The sequence below is a fragment of the Rhamphochromis longiceps genome, linkage group LG10 (assembly GCF_057381845.1).
Source record: "Rhamphochromis longiceps isolate RC_006_pf linkage group LG10, R_longiceps_female_GT1.1, whole genome shotgun sequence".
Lineage (NCBI taxonomy): Eukaryota > Metazoa > Chordata > Actinopteri > Cichliformes > Cichlidae > Rhamphochromis > Rhamphochromis longiceps.
Window position 1 is genome coordinate 13,353,272 of NC_140566.1, and position 10,741 is coordinate 13,364,012.

A 10,741-nucleotide genomic window follows, 5' to 3' on the forward strand; every position below is an offset into this window, starting at 1 on the left:
CAGTACTGTCGGACACGCAGCACAAAGTGTGAGATGGTTTGAAGAAGACACACAGAGGTTGGAGGTTGATCCTGTTAAACTGATCGTACATTGTCCTTATCTTTTTGTTTATTAAACACAATAATAGTACATACACTTCAAACCACAGGTGTTTTTTCCTGAAATCAAAGCTGCGTTCATTCTTTAGGCGGGAGATAGACTGTATTTTTTTGCAATATCTGCTCAGTAATGAAATGTTTATTTTATTACTTATTTTTTCTGATGTTATTTAGAAACTGAAACTGTTTAAACTTTTAAAATTCCTGCGTTTTATAATCACAGAGGCAGAAATATGCGTGTCTTCGCCATTTAAACTGCAATTTTTATTTTCATGATTAATCACCATAACAGGACTTACAGCTGTTTTTGTTTGGCCCCGTTCCCCAAACAACAGCTTACATCTGTGCAGTGAACATCAGTGACATCACCACTGTGTAATTCTCCACATTACTCTGACTTGGGTACAGATATTAGTAAAGCTGCAATCAGACAAGAAGGGAGGATTTTTTTTTTAACACCTAATAAGTCATGATGGTGTAAAAACCACTTGTCAAAGTGATACACGCCATAAAAATAAACATCTTAGTTTGTTTTGTCACCACCTGCCAAGAGGAGGCAGAATAGATGTGTTAGATGTTCCTCGGCTTGATCAACAGTTTTTATCTCTCCATCCTTTTTTTCACGCTAATGTCAGATTTTCACTGCAGAGATCTCGTTTTCATGAACAACATTGCCATTGTGCTTGCACTCATAGGGGATCGTCGGATCATTAGGGTTTTCGCTTTGATGCTGTTGGGTCTTTACTTTACAGTATAAAGCACCTTGAGGTGACTGCTGTTGTGGTTTGGAGTTATATTATATAAATAAATCTGAATTGAATGTATGATCAGTGTAGAATCACCAGTTAATCTAACATACATGCCCTTATTCTGCTTACATGGCTCTCTAGAGTAACTGTCGAGAGCCATACAAGCACAGGAAGAACATCCTAATGCAACTCAGAAGGGTCCAGCAAGAATCCTTTTGATATGAAGCCACAGTGCTAGGATAGGACACGTCAGTATAGCCCTCTACAACCATAAATGTAGAGGAGCATACAAAAAAAAGTACATACTTTTATTTTCATATGTGTATTAGACACTATTAATTAGCAATATATCAGTTGTTGAATAACAGTTATATAACACCCTTAATTCGTACTAAATACCGTACAGCAAACACATCATGGCTTTTTAAAATACAAATGTTAGTACAGCTCCCTTTTATAGTATACATCTGAGCCTGTGCTTTTCTAACATGGATTTCCTCTTTTATAAGGTTGTTCTTATGTTATCTTTAGAGCTTTAAAGGTGTGAGTGAAAGTGTTAAATATACAGATGGCGAGGCGAGTTTGGCTCCGTGTTTTGGTCTGACACACAGAAGGTGTCATGAGGGATATTTGTGCAGAGTGAATAATAAATCTATAGAGAAACTCATCTTTCTTGCTTATCTGTAAAACGTGGCAAGTGACTGCAGTGACTGTATGTATTCAGCTTGATGTCAGTGCTGTAGCACGCAGCTTTTGGCATTAGCTTCCTGCTAACATTAGTTGTTTTCTTATCAGTTTGGATTGATGATCATTTTACGTTAAAAAAAACTGTCATGGTCTGTCGTGCATGGAAAGGCCTCTGTGTGCAAATCAGCCACCAACTGGTTGAGGAAGCATTAGCCTCTACAAGCTGTGGGGCATGTACATGCTCAAGTCTCAAGTTCCCAATTTGAGTGTGTGTGAATCCAATACAGGATAAAATTAGGCCAGCCGGGCCTTATATTGCTGACGGAGCTGGGGTGGCCAAAAAAAGCCTGGAGTGCAAGCCAACGGTGGAAGCACAAGAAAGAGAGGAGAGCAAGCAGGACCGCCGCTGAAATGGCCACCAAACGTAAGGAAATCAATATTGACAGCTTTAAGTAAAGTGAAGGAGAGCAGACGGGGTCAGAGTGCAGATGTCAGGTGGAGAAGAAGGGAATTTATTTACTTTCCCTCTGCTGTGCAGGTGTGAATGCAGGCAGGATGGCAAGTTAAACACTGAATCCAGTGTGTCTTTCATTTGGTCGACAGATGGGCTGAATGGGATTGAGCTAAATGAGAGCCCACTGCTGACTGAATGTAGTTTGTTTTATTTGTAAAGGCTTAAATTGTTATAGGAGATAAGAAATGCTGTCTTGTCAGGGCTGTTTTACTTCTGATAACACATAACTCCAGTTATTCGGATAAGAATGAGAGGGCGTACTTGTGCCCAGCTTTGAAGTGACTTCACTGGTGTGACAGCATTAATGTTTCTGTTTTTATAAATGAATAAGAATACATCTACTTTTATAATTCTCAGGAAACCCAACTATGAAAACCAGCAATACTCTGCTGCTTTTAAATAATCTGTTTTAATCATAAAATGATCTTAAATTTGTGCTGCAGTTAGGATGCTCGTGTAATGTTGGTGGGTAAGGATCTAGTGTCTAATCTAAGGATTTATGATTTACTTTCAGACATGTACAGATCCCATTAAAAACAGCATTCATTCAGAAAGATTTTCTCCTTTAATAAAGGAGCATGGCATGGCATGAAACGAGGTGAGGGTGTCCTTCATTTTCTGTAAAATTGTTTTGTCATTTGTCTTCGTTACCCTTTTCTCTTTCTTATCCACACTTTAAATAACAATGTGTCCATTTTTCAAACACCCGCTGGCTGTGGTCGTTGTGGTAGAGAGAATTTTAGATGACTTTTATGAGACCATGTGAAAAAGTCTCAGTCTCTATTTATGGCTCAAAACAGTTCAAATATCCACAGTGGGACTTATCAGAGAGAAAAGGGAGAATATGATACAGCAACTCATAGCATCTGTTTAACTTTAGTTTAAAACATTCACTGTACTAGCAAAAGTAGCACATGGCATCTTTTGTATACCTCATATGTTTTCAAAACCGAATGAATTAATTTTTATTTACACGGCACCAAATCACAACAACAGCCTCAGGGCGCTTTATATTGTAAGGTAACCCTAATGTAACCCTGCAGTAATACCAAGAAAACAGGGAAAACCCCAACAATCATATAGCCCCGGTGAGCAAGCGCTTTGACAACAGTGGGAAGCAAAAAACTCCCTTTTAACAAGAAGAAACCTCCAGCAGAACCAGGCTCAGGGAGGGGCAGCGATCTGCTGCGACTGGAGGAAGACAGGACAAAACACACGCTGTGGAAGAGAGCCAGAGATTAACAATAAGTAATGATTAAATGCAGAGAGATGTATAAACAAAAAGAGAGTAAGAATTGTGATTGAAGGAGAAATACTCAATGCATCATGGGAATCCGCCAGCAGACTACACCTACTGCAGCATAACTACGGGAGGATTCAGGTTCAACTGATCCAGCACTGACTATGTGCTTTAGCAAAAAGGAAAGTTTTAAGCCCAATCTTAAAAGTGGAGATGGCGTCTGTCTCTCCGTCTACTTCTAAATACTGTAGGAACCACAAGTAAGCACACAGTCTGAGAGCTAATGGGGTGATACGGCCTGATTATTCAAGATCTTGTATTTCATTTTTATTTCATTTCAATTTTATTTATATAGCGCCAAATCGCAACAACAGTCGCCTCAAGGCGCTTTATATTGTACAGTAGATCATACAATAATAGATACAGAGAGAAACCCAACAATCATATGACCCCCTATGAGCAAGCACTTTGGCGATAGTGGGAAGGAAAAACTCCCTTTTAACAGGAAGAAACCTCCGGCAGAACCAGGCTCAGGGAGGGGCGGCCATCTGCTGCGACCGGTTGGGGTGAGAGAAGGAAGACAGGATAAAAGACATGCTGTGGAAGAGAGACAGAGGTTAACAACAGATATGATTCAATGCAGAGAGGTCTATTAACACATAGTGAGTGAGAAAGGTGACTGGAAAGGAAAAACTCAATGCATCATGGGAATCCCCCGGCAGCCTACGTCTATTGCAGCATAACTAAGGGAGGATCCAGGGTCACCTGGTCCAGCCCTAACTATATGCTTTAGCAAAAAGGAAAGTTTTAAGCCTAATCTTGAAAATAGAGATAGTGTCTGTCTCCCGAATCCAAACTGGAAGCTGGTTCCACAGAAGAGGGGCCTGAAAACTGAAGGCTCTCCCTCCCATTCTACTTTTAAATACTCTAGGAACAACAAGTAGGCCTGCAGTGTGAGAGCGAAGTGCTCTAATAGGGTGATATGGTACTACAAGGTCCTTAAGATAAGATGGGGCCTGATTATTTAAGACCTTGTATGTGAGGAGCAGGATTTTGAATTCAATTCTGGATTTAACAGGAAGCCAATGAAGGGAAGCCAAAACAGGAGAAATATGCTCTCTCTTTCTAGTCCCTGTCAGGACTCTTGCTGCAGCATTTTGGATTAGCTGGAGGCTTTTCAGTGAGTTTTTTGGACATCCTGATAATAATGAATTACAGTAGTCCAGCCTGGAAGTAATAAATGCATGAACTAGTTTTTCAGCATCACTCTGAGACAGGATATTTCTAATTTTAGAGATGTTGCACAAATGGAAGAACGCAGTCTTACATATTTGTTTAATATATGCATTGAAGGACATGTGTTGGTCAAAAATGACTCCAAGGTTCCTCACAGCGTTACTGGAGGCCAAGGTAATGCCATCCAGAGTAAGAATCTGGTTAGATACCATATGTATAAGATTTTCTGGGCCGAGTACAATAACCTCAGTTTTATCTGAATTAAGAAGCAGAAAGTTAGCGGCCATCCAGGTCTTTATGTCTTTAAGACATTCCTGCAGTTTAAGTAATTGGTGTGTGTTATCTGGCTTCATGGACAGATAGAGCTGGGTGTCATCTGCATAGCAGTGAAAATGTATGCTATGTCTTCTAATGATGCTGCCTAGGGGAAGCATGTATAATGTAAACAGAATTGGTCCTAGCACTGAACCCTGTGGAACACCATAATTGACCTTAGTGTGTGAAGAGGACTCTCCACTTACATGCACAAATTGGAGTCTAATAGATAGATATGATACAAACAACTGCAGTGCAGTACCTGTAATACCTACAGCATGTTCTAATCACTCTAATAGGATATTATGGTCGACAGTATCGAATGCTGCACTAAGGTCTAGCAGGACAAGCACAGAGATGAGTCCACTGTCAGAGGCCATAAGAAGATCATTTGTAACCTTCACTAAAGCTGTTTCTGTGCTGTGATGAGCTCTGAAACCTGACTGACATTCTTCAAATAATGTTAATGTTAATGTTAAAGGAATGGTTAGCTTAACAGTGCTCTGACTTTTTGTCAGTCAGGCTACACTAATGAAGAGAAACCTAGGGCTGTTCTTACGTTCTTCAATCAGTGATGAACAGTAAGGTTTTCTAGCTTTACGAAGGGCTTTTTTTTTTTTTTTTTTTTTTTACAAAGCAGCAGTATTTCTCCAGACTAAATGACAATCTTCTAAATTACTGAGATCCTATTTACTCTCCAGCTTTGGAGTTATCTGCTTTAAGGTGCATATTTGATTTGAGAGTTATAGTAGGAGGTCTTTTTCAGAGGAGCTACAATATCCAGAGTCCTACACAGTGAAGAAGTAAAATTATCAACAACATAACTGACCTCTGTGGGATTAAAATAAGTAGAGATAGATAAGTTCTTTTCCTGGGTTTTCAGTACTTTCCTCATTTTGAACTACTTACTGCCTCGTTGCTAGTTTTATCTCCACTCCAGTTTTATCGACTTCTCTACACCCTTCTGTCATGTTACCACTCTTGGTAACCCTGCTTCACAGTCAGGTCATGAAGTATAAGAAACATTAGCCTGTATCTAATTTAAGCTTAACAACTTCCCATTTCAGTTGCATATTCACTCAGATATACCGCGCTCTCTGTGCATCACTCATTTAAGATGATGTCTTGTGCTTAATTGCTTTGCAGTTGTGGATCTGGTGTACTGGCGCCACATGTGGAGGACTGGTGTGGTGTTTACAGGGCTGGTAATCGGTCTGGCCAGCTTGTTCCAGCTTAGTGCCGTGACTGTGGTCTCCAACGTCTTTCTGGGTGTCATGTGCATCACCTTCCCCCTCCGTTTTTATTATAAGCTCCTGGAGCTCCTGCGCTGGAACCCCGGGGTTCACCCCTTTCAGTGAGTCCATCAGTGTTCACACACAGGTTTTTCTTTTCCAGCTAAATATGCTGCTCCTCTGCTTTCTGGAAGCATGTTGAACTTTCTCACAAATGTGTTATCCTGTGCTTAGGTCATGTCTGGATTACGACAGCTCTCTGACAAATAAGGAGACGGTGATGCTGGTGGAGGAGACGGTGCTGCTGATCGCATTTGCTGTCACAGAAATCAAACGGCTCATTTTCATTGAAAACATATTTGACTCTATTAAGGTATGAGTGTGATGGTAAAGCAATAGTATAGATGTCACAAAGCCAAGATTAAAATACTTTTAGACTTTGGTGCCACCTGGTGGCAGCTACACACCACACACGCTCGTGTGGGGCTCTGAGCAGCTGTACTGTTTTAATCCAGGCTATATTGCTTAAAAGCAGCTAAAAATTAAACAGAGCCACCATGCAGTGTTCATTTTCTCATGGGATCAAGACTACATTCAGCAGCTTTAAATCTCAGCGAGACATTTATTAAAGCAGCATCATTCACAAATCAAATTACAGTTAATAAACTAAACTATTAAACTGTTCAGTAATCTTTTTCTGTGCTCTTTCTCTCAGTTTGTTGTGCTTCTGTATCTGCTGACCTATGTTGGCATCCAAACTAATGGACTGACCCTGGTAATAAGTGGTAAGTTGCACCCGCTGTATACTTATGCTTTGTGCTAACACACGTATCTAATTTCCTCCATGTCTCTTTCCTCCACCTACATATATTAAGCTCCCAGCACCTTCAAATGTATCTTCCTCTTTGTAAGACTCATGAGTGATCTATCATCTCAGTAGTTAAAGTGTGACTGGGTTTAGGCAGAAAAAAGCACTTTGCACATGACGGTTAAGATTTAAGGAATAACTTTTACTGCAAACCTCAAGTTCCTTTTGAAGTCATGCCTCCATCAGTCGCCTCAGATGACTGGTTTGCACCAATTATTTAAGTAGAAGAATGTTTTCATTAGAACCAATTAGATTATTTTTGTGCAATGCTAAAGTGACATAAAGCCCAGGAGGTAGAGTGGGTCATCTACTGATTGGAAGGTTGGTAGATGGATCCTTGGCTCCTCAACACTGCATATTAAAGCATGCTTGAGCATGATACTGAGCCCTGAGCTGCCTCTGATGCATCTACTGAAGTGTGTGTGTGTGAATGTTAGACAAAGCTCTCAAAAACAAAGATTGAAAGTGGAGCCTAAATGTGTGTGTGAATGGATGAATGTGGCTGGTAGTAGAAAGTGTTTAGAGTGCTCAGCTAGAGTGCTCTAAAAGTAGCAGTCCAGTCATTTACATGAATAATTTGTCTGTCCAGCTGTGATCGCTGTTTTCTCCCTTCCTTTGCTGTACAAAAAGCAGCAGGTGAGTTTATTTTATGTTAAAAAAAATTTCAATGAAAATGATTCAGCAAAGTTGATTAATAGTTAAAACCAAACAAAACAGAAACATATCTTAGTAAAAATCGCATGTAATTCTATGTAAGATGCAGAAATTGCTGGTTTGCACTGACCTTTGTGATATTTTGGTGACAGGTGCGGATAAGAAGGATTGCTAGAGCCGTCAGAGCTTTTCTAAAGAGAGTCAAAAGCCTGTAAGTGAGCTACCCATTTATGTGATATTGTTTTCTGTTCTTGGTCATGTCATGCTAGCAAAATTGTGGCTTTTTCTTCGGTGCTGGTATTTTCTTCATTGTGATGCCCCCGTTTTGTTGTAGGTTCTCCAGTGTGTACGATTCGGTGAGGCCCCCTCCAGCCCCTGCACCAAAACCTGCAATTTCAGCTGTGAATGTGCCCAAACAGAAAGCCAAGTCAAAGTAACTGTGTTGGTCACGTATTGAAAACACCCAGCATTTGGGATTTGGGGAAAGACTGGAAGGGCACATCCTCTGGGGGGCGGCTGGAGGGGCTGCTCGTTTCCACTTCTCCACCATGATGTTTGTTTATGGGAGCAAGATATAATTGATCCTGACAGCTTAAACAAAGCTGCCATTCACTGAAGGAGGGAGAGGATGAGGAGGTGTATGAGGAGGGGAATTTTAGTTACTGTGATGCTCTCTGTGGGCAGCGTCTAATAGAACCAGTTCACACAGTCATACTCTTCGAGTGGGCTATGGATGGCACAGAACATCACAGCTTTTTTTTTTCTTTAATAACAAGTGTATTTTTACATAACTAGTCCGCTGTGTTCCTGTCAAACTGTGGAAGTATTTATAATGAAGCCCTGCAGCATTATTGCTGCCTTTATTATGAAGCATCATTCATTGTTAGCTTCATAGAATAAAAAGACATGAACATCGCCTGCTATTAATCAGCATTAATAGTGCTGCACTTGCTAAGTCGAGGAAAAAGCTTGGTAAGCAGCCAGCCCCACAACCTTTAAAAGACTTACATGAGAAATAATGAGAGTGTTCTCCTTTAATCTTAGTGCTAATCACTTTTAATTAGAAACAAACAGTGACCTCATATTTGTGGGGAAAGCAGTTTGCTAATAAAAAAAGTACAACTCTTAACAAGTGGGAGGAATATTGACTCTTGTAGTAAATGCAGTTCATTTTGATTGATCAAAACACAAAAAGGCACTTTCTAGATAACATCTTAGACTGTATACAAAAGATAGACATAGCAACCATGAAATCACCCAATGTTTTTAAAAAAAAATTGCCATGTTTTTTTAAACCACACGACATGAGTGTGGGACGGTTTTCGTTGTGTAACTGGGTGACACCACACTCTCCCTGGCTAATGACTTGTCAATCAAATGGTAAAGCATTCCTTGCTTTATTGTCCTTCTGTCCTTCTGTGATTCGCTGTGCATATAAATATGAGTACAGCGCTGTGTAGAGTAATTTAGTATTATGGCTGTATTCACTAATCTTCCATTGTTTTGAGTTACGACTTGCTAAGCCATCACTAACTAGCTAATCAATTATCACATGTCCATAACTGCAGGAACCAGATGCTTAAACTGCTTTCAGGGAACATTTGAGGAAGCCATTAAATCAGTTATAGTCAAATTTGGTGCAGTTTCAGGAATTTCATGGAATTATCAGCACTGATGGCAAAATAGTGGACTTTAATTTCATTCTTTCCCCCCAAAATAATGAATATATCCCCACAGCATTACAGTTTGTGAAGTATAAAACATGCTTTTTACACTTTTACCACTTATCTAGAAGTAGTTGCTACCACATGCTGTAAACATAGAAATTAGGTGACTTTGTACAAACATGAGCACAGAAAACAACATGACATGTGGGCGAATGGGAAAGAAGAGTTTGGGTGAACTCTTTCGTTATTGTAGCAACCAGCAGCCAAGCCTGAGCCAGTAGTCAGCAGTGTCGTTTAAGCCTCTAACGCTCCGTGTTTTAGACCATAAAAAAGAAGCTGCTGCTCATACTAATGTGTCTTAATGAGCGTGTAAAACTCATGTTGGATAGTTATGCTTTTATTTACCAACAATATTCTGTCGATTTATTTTCAAAAGTCTTATTTTTAGAAAGAGTATTTTTTCTAATCTTCAACCATATTTACCCACCTCTGCAGTATACAGAGAACAGTAAAACGTGGATATTCTAAACAAAAACTGTTGATTGCATAAATGATGCATTAGTGCAATATCAGAATTAGTGTAGTATCAGTGGTACTGCGCACTTTGCGTGTGAAATTAGCAGACTTTTTTCTCTTAGTCACTGTAATAACAATCATCAGTATAAACACATGGTCTTAAATAACAGCTGCCTAAAGTCAGGCATCATCTGCTAGCCCATGTTTTAGGTCTACTCTGTATTTGTAATGGATTTTTTTTTATTGTGATGTTCTATTGTAATTTTGCTCCCAAATAAAATCTTGTTTACTACAAATAAAGACGAGTTTCCTCTGTGCCTTCACAAACAGTACCATGCAAAACTCTTGAGCTCAACCCCTCGTTTATTTGTTTAAGTAAGTATACATGAAAATACAGTATATAAGGCAAAAACAGTTTGTACAATTCCATTGAACGTGAAAGTCAATATTTGGTAAAACAAACTTTATTCAGTATCGATCAGTCCAAGAGACCTGTTGCAGCTGATTTTTAGTCCATATGTCAGCATTTTCTCCTTGTTTCCCTTCCTTAAGAATGGCTTTTTGACAGCCTCCCCCCACACCCCACCCCACTGAGACCATTTCTGATGAGACTTCAGTGAACAGCAGATGGATCAGCTGAAGCAGAGAAAAACTTCTGAAATCAGATCCATTGTTAAATATCACTTTTAAATGAAAAGAAAGTCTGGCTCCTAGGAAGCAAAACATAAAGAAAGGAGGGGTGACTCTTCACTTTTGCACAGTAGTGTTTAATTAATCAATTTTCCTCCACTGCCTAAGCTAACTTCTTTCATAGTGTATATTTCAGCTGGTGTTATAAAGAATGTAACAACACTCAGTGAGACATGACGGCGGGAGCAATCACAGCACCAGGACTCTGATAGAGAAACATCTAAATGGAATTAATGCATCATTTATTCCATCGCTTGTAGTTTTGTGCTGTGAAA

The 10,741-nt window shown here is 39.6% G+C and overlaps 1 protein-coding gene across 1 annotated transcript; it reads left to right on the top strand.

Annotated features, from left to right (window-relative positions):
• The first annotated feature begins 1,892 nt into the window (after positions 1-1,892).
• On the top strand, positions 1,893-10,060 carry rtn2b (reticulon 2b). Its single transcript, XM_085420261.1, has 7 exons — positions 1,893-1,958; positions 5,986-6,193; positions 6,306-6,444; positions 6,787-6,856; positions 7,529-7,575; positions 7,746-7,804; positions 7,928-10,060. Exons 1-7 carry the CDS (start codon positions 1,946-1,948, stop codon positions 8,028-8,030), a joined length of 639 nt encoding a protein of 212 aa, XP_085276387.1. The 5' UTR covers positions 1,893-1,945; the 3' UTR covers positions 8,031-10,060.
• Positions 10,061-10,741: the final 681 nt, after the last annotated feature.

What these genes read in the sequence shown, in the direction of transcription:
- rtn2b (XM_085420261.1), top strand. An exon ending in CCCGGGGTTCACCCCTTTCA is followed by an intron (nt 6,194 to 6,305) that starts GTGAGTCCATCA and finishes TCCTGTGCTTAG; the next exon opens with GTCATGTCTGGATTACGACA. An exon ending in TGCTGTACAAAAAGCAGCAG is followed by an intron (nt 7,576 to 7,745) that starts GTGAGTTTATTT and finishes TTTTGGTGACAG; the next exon opens with GTGCGGATAAGAAGGATTGC.